Raw genomic sequence first — 23839 nt, 5'->3', positions numbered from 1 at the left:
CATGGGAAATTGAAAAAAAAAAAAGTACTCTATATACTCGCACAGTTTGTGCACCCTTTTTCCTGAAATTAAGGGTTTAAAAAGGGGGGTAAGCAAATTACGCAGAGATTTCGCAAACATGCCCTAAAAAGGTCTACATTAGTCATAACGCGGAAAGTATACAGTGCATTGCGGCGTATAAGTCGCCCCTGCAACTCGTTCCCCTCGCTGGCAAAAAAAAAGAGGACTTTAAATATAAGCATTTTTAAAATAATGTTTTTTTAACACACAAGGCCATTACATAAAATAAGAGTGCATTGAAGCTTTGTCAGACTCAACAGAGCTGTGTCCACTTTCTGCTAAAATTGCCATTGGAAATTCGGGGAGTCGACCTACATGTGGTGCTGACGTATTTGTCAGCTGTGAGAACTATCTGTTTGAATTCAGACTGCTCCTCTTAATTGCATTTGCATCGATGTGCAGCTGTCGATTTTAAATGGCCGACCCATGGACACCTGCTAGGTGTATGCACACCTCCCTTCAGTGGACTACTTCCATACCTTTCATAGCGTTGCATCTGATGTACGAAATGGAGTGCAGTGCTGTGGCAATCAATGTTGCCAAAAGTGATAACCATACTAGTATTTTAGAAACTACAGTAAGGGAAAAATGGCAAGAATGTGGCATGACTGCACCCTGCATCAAAACAAGCAACAATAACTGTTTCAGTTACGCAGGTGGCGTCTACTGATTTCACTAGGTGACCTTAGGTAGCCGGTGTCATGCTGAATGTGAAATGCTTTGGAATGCTGCCAGAAAAATAGGCACCATTTAGAATGTAAAGCTGTTTCTGAAGAATGTTTTGAAAAGATGTGCACCATAGCTTGCAATATACTGAGTAGCTCACCGGCAGAGAACCTTTTAACGGAGTTTTTCTTGGCACGTTGGTGTTCCCCGATGTAGAGCAAGGAGTCTTCCTGCCGGGCCCGCTTTTCCGAGAATTCACCCCTGTGGGATGTGCCCCTCGGCTCCCTAAAATGTGTCCTGTCTGCATTCATTCGGTAGGGTCCACGGCTTGCATTGTCATGCTCACAGAACCTGTTGTTTCCTGTACAGCAGTAAAAACACGCACAAATTTCACTGGCAACAACAAATGGCTATGTAGAAACATGTCATACTATGACCCATACTTTGTTGTAACTAAGCTAATCTGAAACATACTTTTGAATGCTGCATGCATGCACCAAGCTATGTCACTAAGACACCCAAGTTGGCCCAGATAAAAGAAGCTACTTTCACTGAAAACAGAGCTCTTGCAATTCAGAGAAGAGCAACATTTGGTAGAGCAGCATCACCATCACCGGCTTTTTCACAACTACACTACAGTGTTACCAGGTGAGATTTTTGTCGCACGGGACACAAAAACAAAGGATTAATATGTCTCAATATTATGGCAACTTTTATGCAACTACTGCCAGACATCTTCACAATATTGAATAAAAGTGATGGCAAGGAATACCCAGAAAATATTGTCACGCAATGGCAACGGCAGTCCGGAAGACAGTGAAGAGGCTTCCAAAAGAAACTCTATTCGGTTTACTCGCGCGCTGTCAAGGAATCATTGAGATATGGCACCAAACCAACTACAACGTATCTGGAACAAAATGGAAGCAATTGCACACAGCTGCTACCACTGAAGATGGAAGTCTGGTTGTATCTCATGAACAAGCAAACAGTACAAAGATTACAGTACAAGCAAACAGTACAAAGATTCGCGGCAATATTTACAGACGTGTTGGCTGAGGCTTGTCTCTTGCCCAGCAGTCGTTTTATAGCAATTCGAAGCTGAATTGCTGGCTAAAACAGTGGCTGGCACAAATGACAGCACAGCATTCTGAAATTGTGATGAAAGCAAAACCCTAACTGTGTTTGCACGGTTGCATGCAATTCTGCAACTGGTGGACACATCGGTGTTTTGACAAGCTTCTACCTCATTAAACACCAGTAAAACCTCGCTGATATATTTTTTTAAGAAACTGCAGGAAAAAACGTATTTATCGGGACAGCGTATGATCCAAACTGCCCAATTTTCAGAGATGTAACTGTTGAATGAGGTACTACAAAGACATTTATCAACAATTTCACTTCGTAAAAATGTAGATTAGCAATTCTTGCACAAGATCTCAACAGATCCTTTTCTAGTGCTCGCAGAATCAGTCTGCGTTCACGCTATCTTAAGCACTGAAGGAACTTCATAACACATCCGGTCTGTTGACGGCAGTGATGAAAGTAACCAAAATATCTGTCATTTTCAGATGCTTTGCCCCATTACGCTTCAGTATTGTGGGCAAGCCACCACAGCGGCTGGCTGTTGCAGCGTTTCTAAGTGCATCGTTGTAGTTCGTAGATGCTTCGCCACCTTGCCCTTATGCACGCGTGGAGAAAATCCAGTGTTTCTCCTCTTCATGTCGCGTCCCTGTCTGGTCTGGCGTAGCAGACAGCGTGAAACATGCGAGTAAAAGTTTTTTTTTCTTTTATAACACCCTAGAATTACAAAACAAGCAGAATCTGCATTCTGTTCTCACTACCAAGTTTTGCTGGTCTATTTGATCTTAATCCGTCTCAGGACATCCTTCACTGGAGCTGCCTGCAAAACTATTCCTGTAATCTTATCACCGCTTGCAAGCTAGCTAGAAGGTACAATGACATGCCTGATGCAGCACATGCGTGCAATGCGTAGCTTACTGTCTACTTACTGTCTATCATCACACTATCCTTTTTATCTAATCTTGAAGAATGCACTCAGATGCAAGCACTCCTATGCTTGCATGACGAAAGCTGGACACTGGTACGCACATAAATACCACATTAACTCGCATAATCAACTCACTTTTTACAAAAAAGTTAACACCAATTTGCGGGAGGGTTCATTAAGTGGGGGAGAAAGAAAAGTTTATACAGATTTTTATGCAATAGTTGGAAGTATCATATTACATAACCATCCATCCATCCATCTACCTGTTTCAATCTATCCGCCACCAACAAAATTGAGTTGCATTTCTGTGTTCGTGTTGCCCATGTTTAGCACTGTTTGCTTCAAAAGGCGCGATCTGATAATTTTGTGATAGCTGAGGGGGGAGCTGCATACCAGAAGGTCAGGTGCACGTTTTTTAGAGTAAGCAGGTTCAACCACAGTTGTGGGCATTTCAGCAGCAAGCAGGGTTCAATGACAAGCAGCACGCAGCAATGAACAGAGTACTGCCCGATACTAGCAAGAAACAGGTAGAAAAAGTTGCTCGCAGCAGTGGCTTGCAAGCACCTTTGTACTGACCTTTCCTGCCGTCTTCGCCAGTGTATCTGCGCCGTTGTTGTTCTGAGTGACCGGTGGCCCATTTGACAGCATCTGCAAAGCCCCTAGGCAGACAGTGGCGCTGTGGACAGTGAACAAATGATGCGCTTAGAACAAGTGCACCGTCAGATGCTGTCGTTGAGATGCTCATCAGTGTCGCAGAGATGTTGGACAGTAATGATTGTATAAGTAATGCACTTAGAATAACTTCAGCAGAAGGCGTGAGCAAGTTCTCAAAGACCAAAGATTGTATCTTGCTTCATCATGTTTTATGGAACACCGGTATGATGGTCTCGCAAGCGCGACAGGCAAAGTAATGCTATGACGCAGCGCAAGCAGACCTACTGGGCCTGTTAAAAACTGACCTCTCATTCTAAAATGAAAATTAGAGCAACTTGGTATGTTTGCAAGGTTGTACATTAAGCGCTGCTGATGACAAAGCAAGCTGCTATCGCTGACGACTCGCACTACCTTTGCCCTACATCAAATATTTATGAATGAAGTCTCACACTACTCCTTGTCCTCCTGCACTGAAACAAACACTCCATATTGGAAATGCTGTCATGAAAAATCACGCAGGAAACGCATGATGTCTGCTACAATAGCACTGATGTTTGCATCTTACTCATAAAAGGTATGATGCGACGATTTCAAGCCAACGACCACCTGCCTTTTGCAACACTACAGTGAACGCATGATAAAATGAACCTCACATTAAAGAAAATGCCTGAAAGAGACGTGGCTTTGAAATCCCCAAAAATGGCAAAAAAAAATTTCTTTTTACAACTGTTCAATCCTCGCTTTTTTTTTTTTATGCTGTCCCGAAGTTTCATTAAGGACCGGTCACACTAGGCAGATGCGACGCCAACACAGCTGTGACGTCGGTGGTCGGGCTAGTCAGCCAATCCCATCGCTGGTGCACTGGTCTGTCACACTAGACCGACGACAACGCCAGCACGACTAACGACCACGTATCAGTGTAGTGTCAGGTTTTCAGCCCAGTGAGGTTGACGAAACCGATCGGCGAATACTCGCCGACTGGTCCTCAGCAGATCGGCAGGTGAGCGAAAACTCCACCCCTACTAGGCGATGGCCTGCACAGCTGCGCTTCTCTCTGCCTTATCCATACTCTAAAAAACAAGTAGCTGCATTTGACAGGTTCACATCTGAACACTCGCCAGCTATGGAGCATTTTCCAAATCCTTAAACTTCAGTTGGCACTGGCCCCATCCACGACAAGTAGGCCTAGCGAGTCCGCAGGATTTAGGTGAGTGATTTTAGCAGTTGTGGAGAGCAATTTGGCAAGTTTTAGTGATGGTAAATGGTCACCGAGTGTAGTATTGGCCACAATGGCCTGAAATCAGCGATTGCTTGCATCGCAAGACGTGCATACAATAAGCAGTAAGCACCAGTGTGATCTGGTCTGTCGAGCAATATTCGAGGCGGCTGATAGCAGTCGTCAGCGTCACTTGTGGCCAACAATTCAGGCTTTTCTAGTTAATGCAAATGGTTGCCAAACATACTTCTGAATAATGCGATTTAGAATAACGCATCGGTCACATCAGAGCAAGCAGATACAATAAGCGGGAAGCACCGATCTTATGCGGTGTCAAGAACCCAACTGTCAAGCATTTCTCATGCAGGCTATCGCACACCAACATTTCCTGCAGTGTTAACTTAGTGCATAAATACGTAAATCTACAAATGAAGTGCAAGAGAAGGAAATATTTTAAGGCAAGGAGAGACCAGTAGCATTTTCTTTGACGTGCAAACGAACAGCATCTGTTTGTGTGCAGATAACAGTTGCGAGGGATCCAATCATAATCAATCATAATCGGCGCATTCTTGGGGAACTTCGTGCTAACACAGGAAATATTGAACTGTGTTCTATTATCTTAAAGCCCTCATTTAGCGAATACACAAGTTGTTTCCTGAACACATGGCAGAAAATGCGAACAGCAAATATTGAAATCAGCAGCCATGGAAGCACAAGCAGACGGGCCGCGCGGCTGTGTATGGGGCAGAGTAAGGTCTGTGACAGCTACGGTATTAGCGGCACCGGCAGTGAGGCATCGTGTTGGTGTGACAAAGCCATCAGCTGGCAGCTGCCCGGCCACTCGGTTCTCAGTGACGGGTGACAATAACGGCACTGGCCAACCACCTGCATGCTATCAGCATCTCCGTAGTGTGACCGCGCCTTTACTGAAATTGATCAGGATTGTGGGGAAACATTCAAACAATCGGCTTTTTTTTTTTTCAGTTTCGGTGTTCCAACTAGTTTCTCACCTTGCGAAGCAGATTGCTTGCTGACTATTTTATCGATTCAGACCCCGTATATATTTTGTTGCATTTCTAGGAGCATAATGCTGGTCAAGACATTCTTTTTCAAATTTCTTGACGAAATTTCCTTCTAACTTTAGATATGTCAATGGACACTGCACTACAAAAATTCGAAACAAAAATTTGCAAAGAAAAAAAAAAGCAAACTGTGAAAGCCTTCACCTGTAGCACGCCAGTAACAATGCAACGAATGATAAACCAGCCTTCTGGCACATTTTTTTAACTCTGCGGCCTTTTTACAAATATATATATACAAATTAATTTTCTGGAGATATAGCAGTGAAATTTTGTGAGAGCAGTCATAAAATTATTTCTAATGTACTGAGTACAACTCCTACTTAATAGCCAACTAGCTATGACGTGTGTGTCAAAGATAGTGACATTTTTCATTTAAAACACTGCGGACTTTTTTTTTTTTTCCCAACCTCTAATTACAACACAGGTGGTGTCTTTTTATATTTCAATCATCAGCTTCAAACCTCCATGTTTCACTTGAGTAAATACAGTATACAACTTATCAAGTTCTGTGTAGAAAGCAAACTGGTGTGCGACTACATGCACTGGGAAATGGAAAAAAGTGGTGACAACGTACCTCTGGCAGGTAACTAAGTTCCTTCTCAGTGCAGCTACGGTCCAAGGTGACAAAGAATTTCACGCCCGAGTGAAACTTTATCAGCATTTCCCTAAGGCAGGCATGAGCAAGCTCCCTGAGAAAGACCACGTCCTTCGCCAGTGCATCAATCTGCCGCAGTGAGAGTGGCCGCTGCTTCCAGATGAGCACTTGCTGTGAATAAAGCCAGTAGCAGCAATGTCAGACTAGTCAAGTGAGATGCTGCGCTTTCACAGAAGTTTATAGTTCAATCGTGAGTGACACTTTAAACCACTGTCTTTCCCCTGAGCTTTTCATTCCAGTTCTTGCTAATCAGATGTCTATAAAGAGCAGACTGCAGTCATATGCAAGCCTGGGGGAAAAAACGTATTTTGCAAGAAAAAAACAAAAACGGTACTGGCAGTTGCCTAGTATGAATAGCAGAACATAGTAAATTATTTGAGGCTAATTTGGGCATCTGTGGACTTGCAAACCATTCCAATTAGAATTTTAGCAGAAGTCTACCTTTCTGGAAACAATAACATAAGGTTTTTTTTTTTTTTTTGATGCTGTGCTAGTTTCGAATTCAACCTTTCCATTTGGTTTTGCCAACAGTTCTAGGTAAATTAAATATTTTGAATTATAAACTAGTTCAACAACTGAATAGAACATACTTGCATCAAACAGTAACTAATAATACTACTTTGGTCTTCCACTTGAAAAATGTGTGAGTCATTATTAAACCTTGGTCCAAATTATGTAAAATACACTGTATTATCTAAAAGAATGCATACAAGAATGTTCCGTGTTGCCTTTGACAGACCCATTACCACTTCAAAACAAAAAAGGATGACTTGGTTTCTCTGCTCAAACTAATATTGTGATTTCACTAGGGATAAACGTGGTCCAACTGGCAATACTGAGCCCAAAGCTCGAAAGACACATCAGGCAAAAATGCTATGGCTGCAGACATTCAATGATGTTACTAATTAATAAACAGAGGCTTCATGTCTTCACAGCCTGCTCTCATTCTCTGTGAGATTTCTACCTTTCTTCTTTCACTCTCTCCTTTTATGCCTTCCTTACATCATGGTTTGGGGTGTCCACCAAGGTACCTGAGAGAGTTACCGAGTCATTTTCTTTCCTCAAAACCAATTTATTATGCCTGCAAATGCTTGTAATAATAGAAATGTCATACCAAATTCTTTACATCTCAGCCAGATTTTTATATGGAGTCGCTGATTTTGATGGGCCCTGTCCACTTTATCCTATCAGCCCATTCCCGCCATTTTCTTCATCCTTAGGTGAGTACAGAACAGGTGTGCTACCAAATAAAAAGGGGCAAGAATCTTGTCAAACTGCCTGTGGCAGGATTTTTGTTCTTGTTCCAGCATCTCTCTATTATATGTGGAAGAATGCTGAATGAAGATTCATGATTGTTTGATCTTTCTCTGCATAGTCTCGACACCTCTTTCTGGGTCACCCTCTGGAACAACTCAGTTCTGCAACCTTCTTCAGTCCTTCCTCATTGCATGACCAAACCATTGCAGCCTTCCTTCATGAATTTTCTGTACAACATCTGTGAATTTGGCCATCTCTCACATGTGGTTGTTATGGACTCTCTCCAGTGGTTGTCACTCCACATGTCCATCTTAGCATCCATCCTCATTCCTGCAACTTTCATCTTTTGCATGCATGCCTTCTTGAGGGATATTGCTTCAGTTCCATACAACATTGCTGGCCACATCACTGTTGTGCACAATTAAAGAAAAATGCCGGCCAACCAAAGTATCAGGCACAGATGCCGAGGCTGCTTGAAAAGTTGAGCTCAGGATCCATGGACAGCAAACTAAATATTAGTGCGTGCTCCACTTGCCAACAGCAACCACAAAAATGCAGGTACAGTGGCTTGCTTCTGGTCACCCTCAACTGACCACAGCTATCTAATGGCTACTGATTCATTGTGCACCTAAGAAATCCATCCCTCTTGGCAGTGTAATGCACAACACGAACAGCAATAGGTGCAGACATATACAGAAACATTTGCTGGCAGCACCTCCATAAACCACAATCCTTCTTACGAAAAAAAAAAAAAAAAATGAAATGCCCGTGACGTCAGCTTCTTATGTCTTTGCTTCGTGCTTCAAAAACCCAAGCACGAAAAGTACCACTTGATACCTTGCCAAGGTGTAGAGTACGGCTTCCTGCCTGCGCACAGCCTACACACTAAAGCCAGAGAAAAGAAGCTGAAATGCAATTCCATTGCCACACAATACAGCCTGACACAACAGTTTCAGTGCCACCTTGCCAGCAACCAGGGTGGGTATGAGGCAGACTTGTAAGTGACGTGTTACAAGCAACTGATTACTTGTCATAAATTGCATTTTCTTCGATACAACATCCAAAACCTGAGCTTGGTGGGTAACAATGGCACAGCATGGAATTCCCTCGCATTAGAGTGGCAATGGTTGAATTGAAGCCATGCATGCGAGGATGTTTGCACATGCAAGACTAAGCGATGTGCACTTGACTAGCCCTGCATTCTGCACTTGAGATTTCGTATTTCACCATGACGACACAACAGAATGTCATGGAGAGTGAGCATGGGCTTTGTCCACTCAGAACTTCGTCAAGAGAGAAGCACAGAACTTGGTGTAGTTTCAAGGCAGTTTGCAAAGTCTTCACATGTTAAATTAAAGCACTTCTCTCCGAAGTGTATATCAAGATACTCTTCAGTTTCGCTACTGATGTGTCCACAAGGAAACTTGTAAAAAAATGCCAAAGAAGACCAAAAAACAACTGCAGGTGACATTATCAACCAAGCCGTACCAGCTCATTCTTGCCTCACTATATATGTGCTATGCTAACAAAAGATAGATGAAAAATGACATACAGTAAAACCCCGTTAATTCAAAGCCATTGGGAGCGCAAAAAATTCTTCAGCTAATTTCTTGGGGCAATAACTGACGATCGAAATCGTTTAAGTTTCACATGAAGTAATTGCTATCGGTTACTTGCTTTCTGTAACATGTACAACACTAATATGAGGTAATCACGACCATTTGCAAGATAAGGTGGCACATAAGCAACCCTGGTACTGCTCTTGAGATGGTGTATTTGATATATCTGATGTGCCTGCTTCGCCAAGCAATACCTGCGCTCCTGTAATGGGTCAAAATTTTTCGGTCTGGAAGCCTTTCCAAAAGACGGCATGTTTGCTTCCACCATTTCTTCTACTAGACCAACATCTAAATGTTCACAGATGTGGCTTCCCAGTGTGATTGCCATACCTGAGTAGTGCCGTATTACCAATATGACCAGCAGGTTTATTTAAAAGCACTGACCTCCTGGATCGCTTGCCTCGAGCGTATATACTTCATCTGCAGACAGTCAAATTTGAGGAAGCTCCTGAGGCAGTTTTGGACGCCCTGCACAAGGTTTGGGAACTCATAACGGCCAGCATCCACACTTATGTTATGCTGGATGATGACGTCGGCCACCTGGCAAAAGAAGGCAGCACAACATAACTCTGGTTAAGACTCCTGAGACTCCTAGAAAGCAAAGGCAAACAAGTGTTCAAGGAATGCCGAATTCAACTTCACAGCGGTATTTTCACAACTCGGTACCTGGTCAGCTTTCTGCACAAGCTGTCACAGGTCTATGCAACTCCACTCATGCCTACGCCTCGTTACAAAAAAACAAGTCACTGAACTTGGCAAATGAGAGTCTCAGAAGGAAACGTATGGCTCATGCCGGTCTTCGGTAATACAGTAAAATATCCTTAATATGAACCCCGTTAATAAAAAAAAATCTGGGTAATCTGAACTGCTGGCACGGTCTCGGCCAATGCCCACGTAAGTCTATGGTGTCGCAGACTCGCTGATTCGGACACTACAGGTCTTGCATCAGCTAATTTGAACGGGCTCCCAAAGGGTCCTCGGGATGTGTTTAAATATTCTTGGCGCAGCAAGCGATAGTCTAAATAACTCACTAAGCCAGTTGTAGAGAGCAAGGCATTCCACAGCTGCACAGCACTACTAACTGTTTGGCTTGGTTTGTGGGGTTTAAAGGGGCTCTGAAACACCTTTTGAGGAAAGCACATCAACTCGCTTAATCATTGCATTGTGTTGTCATGAAAACCTGAGCCAAATAATACATTTCTACACGCAGCAGAGGACCCACAATCACGCGTGAAAGTTGGCGAGCCCTTCCCAGCGACTTTTTCATGCTCGCACCCTCTTCCATCGCTCGCATCTATGCATACATGTTGAGAGGTGGCTACTGGTTAGATTCTTTCAGATGTCGGGCAGGTAGCGTGGCCACGGCCAATAATGCGCGTAGCTCCGGCGGGTGAGGAGGCTCCACTCCCGGAGGTGGGGCTGGTGGAGGACCGCCGACCTTCCAGCGTACAAAAAGCGACGAGAGGAGAGGGAAAGGCGCGAAGACGCTGAAATTCAAATTCTGACTACAGATAACTCAACTTCTACAAAGCGCATTAAAAAATTTCTTGCTGGAAAGTATTCGTGAAGAGGCGTGCTTTAACATCCCAGCCATACTGCAACTTTATTAGAGCCCCTTTAACATCCCAAAGCGACTAGGGCTATAGGGGATGCCATATTTCGACAACCTGGGGTTCTTTAATGTGCACTTACATTGCACAGTACACCGGACTTTAGAATTTCACCTCCATCGAAATGCGATTACTAAATGTATAAAAGAAGAGGTAGCAGCAACATGCCTTTACTGTAGATTCATCTACCACTTGTCTATCACTATGTGACCTCAATTCTTTTGAGCATTCTGTAATTTTATTCCTTGCCTACCCTCCAAATTTTGTTTTTGTAACCTCCACGGCCCTGGACCGCCTCGATCCTCGCCCATTAACAGCAGAGCAAAAGATCCTCGGTCCGTGGCCGCAGCAGTCGACTGCCCTCAAGGCATACAAGGCACTCTTTGCCCACTTGAGAGCGACTGGATTGAGTAACAAATTGTGACAGCGTTGTGCGTGTGTGTTATGCCTTTTCCCCTTCTCTCTCCCTCCTTTTAGTCCCCTAATTCCTCTTCCCCAGTGCAGGGTAGTCAACCGGAACCCCCCTCTGGTTAACATCCCTGCCTTTCCCTCCTCCTCTTTATCTATCTATCTATCTATCTTTTGCAACCTCAGCTGTTACACCGAGGGCCCTTGCGACCAACTGGTCACATTAATGGGTCATGTGGATATGACCCATTGACTGTCATGCAACCCCCTTATTAAACTCCTTACTAATGCCTATGACTCCCATGCACAACAGGACTACCCTTCTATAGGGACACTGAGGACAAAGTGAGGCTGGCCTAAATGGATTCATTACGCACGTAACTCCCTTTACTCAATGCCATAGCAAGCATTTAAGGTATGATTAATAAATAAATAAACAGCACACCATGACACCAAACCGTGATACAGCACAGGTGCATAGGATGTAATGCAGACTTGCCATTGTGTCAAACACATTGTCCAGGCTAACTTGGTACTTATGGAAAAGGCAGTCAGACAGATGCCGGCAGCCATGGATTACCTGCAACAACAAAAAGTAATACTGCAATGTAATTTCATGCCAGCGCCACTTGAAAGGCTTCCAAGTCGAGCTAGAAAAAAAAAGTAGACCAGAAGACCGGTGAGGAACGTGCACTGGAGACAGCAACAAAAAGGACTAAAAATAGAAAGACACGTTGGCTATGCGTACACAACAGAACAAGCTGCACAAATTCAAATCACTGACGAGTCCCTTTTCTTTGTTAACAGGAACCCAAAACTGCTTCTCACCAAAGGCGCTGACCCGCTGCAGTGGCTGAGCGGTTAAGGCACTCGGCTACTGATCCGGAGTTCCCGGGTTCGAACCCGACTGCGGCGGCAGAGTTTCGATCGAGGCGAAATGCAAAAGGTGCCCGTGTGCTGTGTGATTTCAGTGCACGCTAAAGATCCCCAGGTGGTAGAAATTACCTGGAGACCTCCACTACAGCACCTTTTGTAGTGATAGCTGCACTACGCCAGCCACTCCGTGAGGTCAGTGTGGCTGTGCGCTGAGCTGTGGCACCACCGCACCGCCAGCTGTGCGCATGTGCGGAGTGACGTCATAGCCTACAGCTGGTGTGCGCACCGCGCACCTATATTACGCTAGCATTTCGAGCCTTCAGCGTGGCGGCGCCATGGCCACCGTGACAGCTAGCGGCGGCGCGCCGCGCCGGCAAAACCAAGTGGGAAAGGAGTGGAGAGGGGGTGTGAATCCATGTCCAGGGACGAAGATCAAGAAGGAATGCCCAGCAGCGGCGAGAGACTGACTTCAGGTTTACCCAGAGCTAAACCACAGCCATTTTTTCTTCCTTTCTTCTTTCACTCACTCCTTTGTGAGACAGTTACTGCAGGCAGTTACTGCATCATTTCCTTTCCTCAAAAACCAATTTTCACCAAAGGTGCTAGCTCTTTGTCGGTGAGACTTCTCGGCTCAGCACTGCTAATATAAAAAGCTACTTGATTAGGCATTGCCCAATTGACCAATGCTCCCAATGTACAACATATCACGGTGTGCTTTTTTCCCACCGCCTTTATCAAAGGCTTATATTTAAACGCACACTCTTCTCCTTTCAAACAATGGAAGGAATAGCGATTTACCATTCTTGATGACGCAACAGATGCTACCCTACTGCAAAAGAAAAAAAAAAGACTATACTTCAGCGAGAGCAAGTGCAAATGTTGCCTGCTTTTTAAAATCGCTACCCCTTTCATCCCTTCCTTAGCTATGTGTGGTTTATGGTTTATGTGGGTTTAACGTCCCAAAGCTACTCAGGATATGAGGGACGCTGTAGTGAAGGGCTCCAGAAATTTCGACCACCTGGGGTTCCTTAATGTGCACTGACATTGCAGAGTACACGGGCCTCCAGAATTTCACTTCCATTGAAATGCAACTGCCGTGGCCGGGATCGAACATCTCGGCTTGTCGGTTAAGATCAAAACGTAGCGATATGTGGTCTAGGTGCCCACCCACTCTACCCTGTCACAACCTGTCACACCCTGTCACACTGTCATTTCGGGTGCCCTCGAACCGACTGTCTATCGATTCAAAGGCCAATCAAATGCTGCTACACAGACGGCTCCGATGGCCATCGAGTCAATGGAGCACTGCAGAACTCGAGATCTCTGGGGCCCCTGAAAAAGATGGGACTTTCAAATATGCAGCATAGTTTGCAGAAGAAAATGCAGGCCAGGCTACAAAACACTGCAGCGAGCATAATACCATTGTTGCCAGCGGTATAAAAACTAACACATTTTCAAAAGTGCATCAATTACTACTACGGTTTGTCCAGGACAACAAAGTTCATTTCAAGAGCAAATAATGTTACTGTAATGAATAAACATTTTGTTTTTAATCTTTCCAGGTTAAACTTGTAAGCGGATCACTAGCCTTATCTAGCATGCCTGCAAATTTATTGGTGGTGACTGGCACCACACCACACACCACCTTGCTGTGGGATGATTGAAACTCTCGATTGCAGTCAAGTTTACCGTGCAGCAGCAGCCCAACTCCTTTGAATGTGACAGCAATTGAAAATCTCAAAGGCTCTAGACTCAAAAATCCTTGAAAGTGCCCCTGTGACAGCGGTATAAGATTGCAATCATGCCTTTCTTTATGACAACTTATTTACTCGCGTAATTTACACACTCTTTTTTTCTAAAATTAATAGGGCTTCAAAAGGAGGGTGAGCAAATTACAATGATCATAATGCGCAATATATATGGTATATTGCCGCATATTAGCCGACCCCACAACTCGTGTCCCTCGCTGGCCAAAAAAAAAAAAAAAGTTTGTGCCAAATTTAAGCCGACGCATACCACCCCTTTAAAGTGCCTACCCCGGACTCATGTTATGCAGTTCCCCGTGTGATGGCTTATGTGCAACTTAAAACAATAAATGCAGAACTATACAATCACAAAGACAGCAGTCAGAGACAAATGGGGATACAAAGTGATAAAATGGCACCCTCACATGCAAACTGGCTGACTAGTGGCAAACAGAACAGCCAATGGTTTGGTAGTTTCGGATTGTGGCATGACGCAGGCTCTGGAGGTTATCAGAAGTCTGCTCTTGCAGCCATTCCTACGGGAAAGCTGCACGCAGCGATCTCCCTAAGCCAGTACCGTGGGCAAAATATGCAAGCGCAAATTATTAAGAAATCTAGGTAATAAATTAGGGGTGTGCTACACTAAGGCACAAATTATGCGAGTAAATGCAGTATTTGTAAGCCCTACACAGATGCACACTGAGCACCCAAGACGCATTTTGAAGAACTTGATGTCTTATGACCAAGTTTCTTCTGCGTACATGTGGTAGTTTCATGATCATTGGGAGGGGGGGGAAGAACAGTTGTGAGGACTACATAGAGCTATAGTTAGTGCATGCACCACCGATAGGCAACAAAGGTAGAGCAAGGTATGTGTAGTGTTGGCAACGTGATTACGGACAGATTTCCATGTCGGTTTTGACGAACGTTGAGGATATATCTCTTGCTGTAAAGGTTAGCCAGCTGTTAAATAAAGCACATGAACAGGTTGGCAAGATGGGTACGCAGCACCTCAAATGAGCAGCACTTCTGGAGGAAGCTCTACAGACTTAACTCTACGAAATGTTCCTTTCCAATAAATTCAACACATGTAAACCACATGTTTACTACCGAGGTCTTATGCTGCTCAGAAATTTCAACACAAGCCTTCTAGTACGTGCATGCTCTTCATAATCTCAAATAAAATTTCCTCCCATCAAGCACAATTGCAGTGTAGTGGCGGAGTGTGCTGAGTATGCACAGTGCCAAACATAGAGAGCAGAAACAAACAAAAAAAAGGTGGGGCAGGGGGGAACGAACACATGCTGTATAATAGGAAAATCAACCAAAGCAGCCCGAAGCTCATACCTTTTCAATATCTTTAGATTCCAAAATTTCTTTCAGCCCATGGCTGAACAACTTTTCCTCCAAGGCACAAACGTCAAAGATGTAGACTTTTGTTGTTGTCGCAATCTAGACAAGGAACAAACAAGAGAAAAGCTTTACCTTTGCCTGCTAAAAAAAAAAAAAATGCGAATTTGCATACCCCCCCCCCCCCCCCCCCTCCAATTACTCAGGGTGCCTTAAGTGCCAAATGTTTATCCAATTTGCACTCACTCAACATAGTAACAAACTAGGCACAGAGTTCTACAAAACAAAAGGAAAGCATACTACAACAGTCAATAACCACAGGAATTCTACACCTACTTCCTTAAACAGCATAGCTGCAGTGCCCTCGACAGACGTGCAACGATCTCTCCTTTAGCAGAACTTTTTAATGGAACAATGAGGACTAATTGAAGTTGCTCTGCAGCAACAGATTACTGCATTGCAATGAAAAAGACACTTATTTCACTGAAAGCAGAGCTTCCATAAGCCAGAAAAAGTTGTACCACTCCAGAAACACAGTGTACCGCATTCTGCTCACTGTCATCTTTCCTTACTTCGAACTATGGTTATTTCGAACTGCAGCAGCGTCCCTGCGGAGCTTGAATTAACGCTCTTTTACTGTGTGTTCAATGGGTGCTGAGTCAGGGATTAGACTGTGCTACTCTTAAAATGAAACTACTGTTTAAGCGGGTACGTTTTAACAAGGTTTCACTGCAAAAGGAAACACAGGTATTGACACTACGGGATGTTTTCGCAAGTAAACTGCAATGCGTCAAGCGACGTTTTTAGTGCGGGTCCCCGAAGCTAGGCTACATGCCACCACCTTAACACCAATAATCACGAAGTCCTTTCTCGGACAAACATTGATAAAGCCAGAAAGGGGAAGAGAATTGATTTTCACCGAGGATGAGAAATTTGATGCAGTTGCCTTAGAGTTGCCTTCAGTGTCCTTTTAAAATAGAGTCCAATAATGACAATGGGATGACGAATGGGTGCTGCTGAAGGCTACAATGCTTTCTGACCTTGTGGCCGCATACATACAAAGAGAGAGTGCCTAACCTTCCTTAATTCTGTACTATTGACCTAAACCACAGCCAGCACCATGAAACTCACCACCAAAACAGAAAGAAAGCCATGCCGTCCGACGTCTTTCCCTTCATATCCAACAGAAATGGACTCTTCGCTCTTAATAGCTGCAACCTAAAAAGAAGAGAAAAAAGAAACCTATAAATGAATGAAGCAAGCAGTGCTAAGGAATAACCAGTGTTGGCGGTAACGCATTACTTTTTTCGGTAACTTAGTAACGTACTCGTTACCATTTCGGAACTGTAACGGGTAACATACTCACGTTAACATTTTTCGGTAACGTGAGGTGTCACGTTACCTTTTGTTCCAGTTGTTCCCCCCTCCGCCCCCTTTTTTTTGAAAAAAAAAAAAGCGCAGGGCACCTAGTCATGTTACAAATAAACAAACAGGTGCTCTCGACGACCTTTGTTGCAGCTCACATGCATGCCAGAAAACACCTGCCCTTGACGACACACCCAACTAAAAAAAAAAAGACAATAGCCATAAACCACGAAACGTGCACGAACACACATTCACACACTTGTCTTCACCTACCTCCTCTTCCCAAACCACTCACACACACAACTTTCTACAGAGTGGAAGCATGCCGAGCATTTTGGAACATGACATTTTTCAGAATTACTGTAAATTTGTTGAGAGTTCAGCGATGTTTTCTTTGTGAAGTTAGAGTTGATGAGGAAGTGTCATTTCGTGTTTAATTTCACATTCATAAAATGGCTTCACCATATGCCACAGAGTTAGAATCCATCACATGTAACTCTACAGGCAACTTTAGGCCACTATAACATTGCTAAGCTCCTGCACATTTCTGCAAAGTATTCTCGTTAAATCAGGATTTTGCGTAAAATGGTTGTTTCGGCTAGAAGTTTCGTGTGAAATATGAGCTTTACAAAATTGATATCTTTAGTGCTTAAGGCGGAGATGCACTAATTAAAATGGTTGGCGATAAAGTTACAGCAAAGTAACGTGCGGTACTTTTTTCGGTAACGGTAACAGTAACGCATTACTTTTTTTCTTAGGTAACGTAGGGCGATAACGCGTTCCTTTTTTCTTAGTGTAACGAGTAACATATTTTACTTTTTTTCGATAACGCCTACAACACTGGAAATAACCAGCAATTAAGGTGTAAAGGATGGCACCGACACTACGGCTGATAAAAAAAATTGAAAAACAAAATTTAAGGCATCTCCACGTGCTGTTCACTCATCTGAATATGCTTCATTAATTGACCTAACATTCAGCCTTGCTAATCTAATCATAATCAGTTAAGCAGGCTGTCAGGCACAGCATTGAGATTTCATGGAACAATACCATAACACCTTCAGCTTTGCAATTTCTTGTAAATTCTATATTATTTTGCAATTTTAGGGAAAAATACAAGTGCATACAAAATAATCTGCAATCCATCACTCCGTGACTGTGCCACCTCACCGATGTGCATACACTGTGATGCTGTGGGTGATGCAAACCATTTCGTCCTAGTTTGCCCGCATTTTTGTGCACAGCAAGAGACACTCCTGGAAAACCAGAGGCGATTAAATGTTCCCTTGGACAACATCTCTTGCACCGCGTATCTTGAGTGCTCCCAAACTGAGCAGTGATTAGTGTCACGATCACTTGTGAACTTTTCATAAGGATGCTAGCCTCATAGAACAGTGGTACAGCCAACATCACTTAAATCAGTGACTCAGGCGCAGCAACTACCAATAGGCTACAGTAAGGCTAATCCCACCAGTACATTTACACCACCATCACCATGAATGAAATGGTTATCTTATTCAGGGCCGAAAAATTCTATTCCTAAGCATAGTACAAAGTAGACTGCAGACCAACACCGACCTGTGACGTGAGCAAGATGCGGTGGCATTGCTGTTGCCGGTTGGGACGACTGGTGGTGAAGAGTAGGGTTAGCACCCATAGAAATACATTTAAGGGGGTCATGACATCGTATACTAGCAAATAGTGGTTTTACATTGCAGCTACTAGCCACAACATCATTATGCATATTTAAAAAAGAAACAGCGCTCTACGAGCATATCTGAGCTATAAATTGCAATCAAAAGTTATCGGCTCCAAGTTATCCCCTCCCCCTGGCAGCAACAGCCGTATTGAAGCAACCTGAATGACATCATGATCTGACAGCGCTGTCGTTTGCTGAAAAACTGCCGCGCGCACGATAGGTGCGGAGCAGAGCACGTGCCTACTTGAGTCTGGCCGTGCTCATTGTGGTTAGTTGCCGAGACCAGGCAGGAGCTAGACAGAAAAGGGAAGGACACAGGCTTTTGTTGCCTTTTTCATCCTGGTGTGGGGTGCAGGTTCCTCAGCACTATAGCAACCCTGCATAATCTCTCCCAGCGGGCAGGGTGGCGTGGTCCTGCGCGGAACTTCCACCCTTCACCCCTAGCCTGAACTCTCACTATGGGCAGTTCAGTTGCGAGCAAGCACGTGACCGTCGGCTTATGCAGTCATGGATTTCGAGTGTGCCAGTGCTGCTTGACTGTCACACGGTTCAGGAGACGGTTTAAAAATTCAATTACAAATTACTCGCTGCACCAAATGAGCTCATAATTTGCCCATTTGTTCCGAGATGCATAGCAAACAACATGGTAATAAACCGCTTGAGTCTGGAAAATGGTGTCATAACCCTTTTACACAAAAGTTTTCTCCGTGGTTTTCTGATTTTGCAGCGCATCCATGATGCCACCCCTTCATGAACGACAACTAAGCTCATCCTAGAACAGACTGTGAAAGTATGAAAGATTATTTTTAAGGTGATGTACTTTTGAAACAAGCGTGTTAAGTGCGCGTGGGGTGACTCCCGGCTGGAAGTATAGGGTGACCCTCAGGAACACATGTAAGCAAAACTTTCAGAAATATTTCTCTGATTCACAGAGTACCCATGGTTGCAGCTGCTTGTTGAGAGCTGGAAAGTGCTTTGAAGAAGAGTCTGTCAAAGTATGCTACATCATTTCGAAGGTATCTTTTTAAAATGCCACAATAATTATGTGTTATGAAGCCAAACATATCCCTAAAAGGTGCTCTGTCCGCTAGGTGTTTCCTTGAGCCATGTAGGCTTCTTGTGTATCTGACACTTCTGCTGCTCACACTCCATTCTCTCAAAAATACTGCTGTTCAAACAATAGCAATACAGCTGAACAAAAGTCATACTTCCACACACTGTCCTAGGATGAACTTAGTTATTCCTGAAGAAGGGACGATAGCATAGGTGCACTGTGTAATCAGAAAACTCCTTTGAAAACATTTGCTTCCATGTATTCTTATGGATGCTACCCCTACTTCTCACGCCGAGCTGGATCCGGCATCCGCAAGCAGACCCTATGTTTATAAACACTGTGCTGGTCTATAAAGAACTCAAACGTCAGCACATGCAAAGCACAGCATACATACCGCCTCAATGAGCTGGTCGTTCACTTCGTTAACAACTTCAAACTCAGTGGCGATTGGTTTCTTTAGCTTTGGCAGGTCATCTGGGGAACCGATTACTGCAAAAGAAGCACGAGATGTAAGCAAGAAAACATGATTAATGAGAGTTATCGCAGCTGCCAGGTTCGTTTTTACTTTTCATTAGGCTGATGATACTTTTTACATCCTTCTACACAAAGACATGCCCAAATCTGATGCACAAAACTAAAATTTTCAGTCTGTGCTACAGGAAGTCTCAATGTGAAAACTCGGTACACAAACTGGCAGTGCCATAAGGTTGCATTCTTATAAAATCTATTTCCCAACAGAATGCCACATATAACTTAGTGCAAGATGGTAAACATTTAGGCTGTATGGTACTTAGTGGTTTATTTTTTTTTTATCTTCACATATCTGTGCATCACGACTGTAAACGGATCTTCAAAAAAAAGGGTAATTTAAAGAAAACCAATGTTAAAGCTACTGTAAATACACACAGTAAAATCATTCCTTTTTAACATCTTGTCACTCTATGATGCCCCATAAGGTATAGATGCACTGTTGTTAATAGGACTGCAAACTGGGAATTTGTACCGATGTGTGCATCAGGCTCTCCCCACCCACCACAAGGAACGCCACCAACTTACGCTTTATGCTGCCTTTCATGATGGGTTCCGTGGTGTCACCTTCCATGCGATGGCAAATAAATTCACTTCCATCCCCTGATGCGTCGGGCGGACAGGGACGGACAGGTCGCACTCTCAGCAAAAGTGGTCCATCCTGTCTGAAAGTTGCAGAGCATTCAGTAAAGTACACAACCTAAAGGAAAGCTTTCCTTGCAGAGGCTCTGTGCATCTAGCAAGCATTGTGTTCTAACATAAACGTAATGAACACGTTTTTCTACTGCGACTCCCTCAAGTATGTCACTAAGGGTAGACAGCTGGGCTGGTTGGTTTGCATTATTATGGAACATGGTACCAGCGCAAGAAACAAGGACGAAGGGAGAAGAAAGACAACACGAACGCCGGACATCAACCGAAATTTATTGCACACTTGCGGGACTTTTATATGCAGAGAAGCACCACTGTCGCAACCAACCATTCACAACTATCAACACACGCTGGTGTACAAATGACGAAAGCATCTGAACTAAACAAAGACAAATCAACCAACTGCGTACAAGAGCACATCGCAGACTTTTTTGTTTTCATTTTTTCCTATTTTACCTGCCTGAACCTACAGTCACATTTGCCTGCAAATAATCAATTTCCTTTTTTCCGAGCGCGACACATGGGCACTGATACACTTATCTTTTTTCATTCAATATGCATAAGGCTTCGAAAATTTCCCGGCTTCGCTGTGTGCCGAACCTGCGCAGGTCACGTGTATCCCTCAGAAACGCTTTGCATGCCGGCTTGTGCAAGCAATGACGAATGTGGGAAACTAAATGGCCCCCGCCACTTACCGAATCGATGTTCCGGCGATGCTCTGGCAAGCGCTCGTTAAGACAGCGCCCAGTTTGGCCGATGTAACTTCTCCCGCAGGCGAGCGGAATTCTGTATACCACGCCAACCTCACATTTAACAAGTGCTTTGGTGTGCTTTATTCTGCAGGCTGGCCTCCTCTTGTCGTCATTTACACGGCAGCACATCTGCCCCAGTTTTTCCGCGACCGAAAACACCACACGTGGTCCGCACTTGTCGCCGACCTTTTTCAAGTGATGAGAGAACTGATGCCAGTATGGCACCCCGACAGGCCGCTGTTGGGGGCGTGATTTTCCTTCCAGCCTGCGCTGCCCACCAGACTTTACCTCATGAATCAGCCTTTCGACTACAGAGGCTACAATTTCTTTCGGGAAATCGGCCTTCTCCAGACTCCTTAACTGGGCACCAACGCTGTCACAAACTTGATGTTCGCAAGACTTGTCCAGAGCAGAGCGGATGCAGTTTTTTGCAATAGCTCTTTTTACGAGCTTGGAATAGGCTGAATGGTAGTTAAGAATTTGTTTTTTTTTTTCCGGTAAGTGGCGAATTCGGTAAGTGGCGGGGGCCATTTAGCTGCCCACATTCGTCGTTGCTTGCACAAGCCGGCATGCAAAGCGTTTCTGAGGGATACACGTGTGCTGCGCAGGTTCGGCACACAGCGAAGCCGGGAAATTTTCGAAGCTTTATGCATATTGAAAGAAAAAGATAAGTGTATGAGTGCCCCATCTGTCGCGCTCGGAAAAAAGGAAATTGATTATTTGCAGGCAAATGTGACTATAGGTTAAGGCAGGTAAAATAGAAAAAAGAGAAAAAAAAGTCTGCAATGTGCTGTTGTACGCAGTTGGTTGATTTGTCTTTGTTTAGTTCAGATGCTTTCGTCATTTGTACACCGGCGAGTGTTGATAGCTGCGAACGGTTGGTGGCGACAGTGGTGCTTCTCTGCATTTAAAAGTCCCGCAAGTTTGCAATAAATTTCAGTTGATGTCCGGCGTTCGTGTTTTCTTTCTTCTCCCTTCGTCCTTGTTTCTTGCGCTGGTACCATGTTCCATAATCCCTCAAGTAAAAGCATTCCAGTTTCAAAGGTCACAACTGGTGGTGTACTGAGCATTGGCGTGCACAAGTCTTCCGTAAGGAGGCGGCAATGTATGGTTTATGGGGGATTAACGTCCCAAAGCTATGAGACGCCATAGTGAAGGGCTCCGGAAATTTCGACCACCTGGGGTTCTTTAACGTGCACTGACATTGCACAGCACACGGGCCTCTAGGGGGGTGGCAATGTTCATGGTAGCTCCCATTTATGTCTTCTGGGCAGCAGGGAACAAATTATATGGCACAAAATTTGCACCTCCTCTCTTTATGTCTATTAAGGAGGCCACTGCACCCCCTCTGCGCACACCTATAGTACTGATACCTGCACAATCCACTGAGCTAAAAAAATGTTTTGTTTGCTGCTCACAGAACACTGAATATGAAATGTGATTTCGTTTTGAACATTTTCATCAGAAGCAAGAAACTTCAAGTGGCAAAACTTGGCCAATAAATGTGCCTCTTTAACATCTGTAGGATTCGTATAAAGAACTTACTCTTTGCTGAGAATGTACTTCTTGCGCTTGGTGTTCTCCAAGATGACGCCTGCAAAATGTAATACCGTTAAAAGAAGCAACTTCATAGGGTGGTTCAAACGCACTACATCAAAGGTGTAATACACCACGCATGCGTCTTGAGACTCACACGACTTGATGTCCTTGGCCAGGCAGTGAACCACGGTCGAGAGTTCTTCCCGCGTTTCGAGGTCAATCGCTGGAAAAAAAAAAAAAAATACATCACTGGAGGCCTGCCTGCAGTCATTAATTTACCTCGCGTGAATGCAGTGTATATGATGAGCACCGTTCACGCGTTCGTAAATAACACGCACACACAAAACGCGATCATACATTGAAATGGCGGAGCATTCTTCACAGACGCAGGCACCGAGCTGCGTTTGCGCCCAAAGCTCGAAGACAAGCGTTCGAGACGCAACTCCCATGGGCAGAGACAAGCGTTCTAACAGCACTGCCATGTACAGTACTACGCTGTTAGCAATGGCAGCACAGGTTGCATATTTCGAATGCTGCGCAAAAAGCTGACAGTGGCAGCTGCACTGACATTAGGGGTTTTTCTTTCTCCCCGACGCTGGTTCAGAGTTTCATCTTGTGCACACGGTCACGATCACTAGACGGAGCAACGCTTAGCACAAAGACGAAGCTTTCTATTCGCAACGCTGCAATGCGCTGTTAGCAGCAGCAGCAAGGATAGACTGCAAGTATCAAAGGTTGCATGCGAAATTGTTCACCCGTCTGAATGACGTTCAGGTACTTACCGTCTACCAGTGAGAGTCTGAATGTTTTATCACAGACGCTTGCGACAACTCCTTCTACGTCGCCATCACTCAGCCGCAGCCGCACTCGACTGCCTTCGAGGCCCGGTAAAACCCATCTCGGCGAAACAGTAGCCATTTCAACCAGCTATGCTGGAGTTTTGGTAGGAAAAAAGATCCTCTAAACGAACTTTCAAAACTTTCAACAAGCAGACGCGTGCGCACGCGGCACGCACACCGACCAACTACAACGCCGCCTGCACAGC

The 23839-nt window shown here is 44.3% G+C and overlaps 1 protein-coding gene across 1 annotated transcript in view; it reads right to left on the bottom strand.

Moving 5' to 3' along the window:
* Positions 1–23839, bottom strand: part of LOC144128975 (uncharacterized) — a 24786-nt gene extending 947 nt beyond the window's left edge. Inside the window, exons 1-12 of the mRNA XM_077662824.1 lie at positions 23577–23839; positions 22949–23017; positions 22801–22849; positions 20381–20517; positions 19719–19813; positions 16338–16424; positions 15204–15308; positions 11735–11815; positions 9602–9757; positions 6261–6452; positions 3311–3410; positions 887–1087 (exon numbers count right to left, since the gene is read on the bottom strand). Coding sequence (XP_077518950.1) covers positions 887–1087; positions 3311–3410; positions 6261–6452; positions 9602–9757; positions 11735–11815; positions 15204–15308; positions 16338–16424; positions 19719–19813; positions 20381–20517; positions 22801–22849; positions 22949–23017; positions 23577–23712 — 1408 coding nt within the window. The 5' untranslated portion in view covers positions 23713–23839. The remainder of the gene's footprint in view (positions 1–886; positions 1088–3310; positions 3411–6260; positions 6453–9601; positions 9758–11734; positions 11816–15203; positions 15309–16337; positions 16425–19718; positions 19814–20380; positions 20518–22800; positions 22850–22948; positions 23018–23576) is intronic.

This window comes from Amblyomma americanum, chromosome 4 (genome assembly GCF_052857255.1).
Source record: "Amblyomma americanum isolate KBUSLIRL-KWMA chromosome 4, ASM5285725v1, whole genome shotgun sequence".
NCBI lineage: Eukaryota > Metazoa > Arthropoda > Arachnida > Ixodida > Ixodidae > Amblyomma > Amblyomma americanum.
Note: the sequence above shows the minus strand (reverse complement) of the source record. Positions and strands in the feature narration are given on the sequence as shown.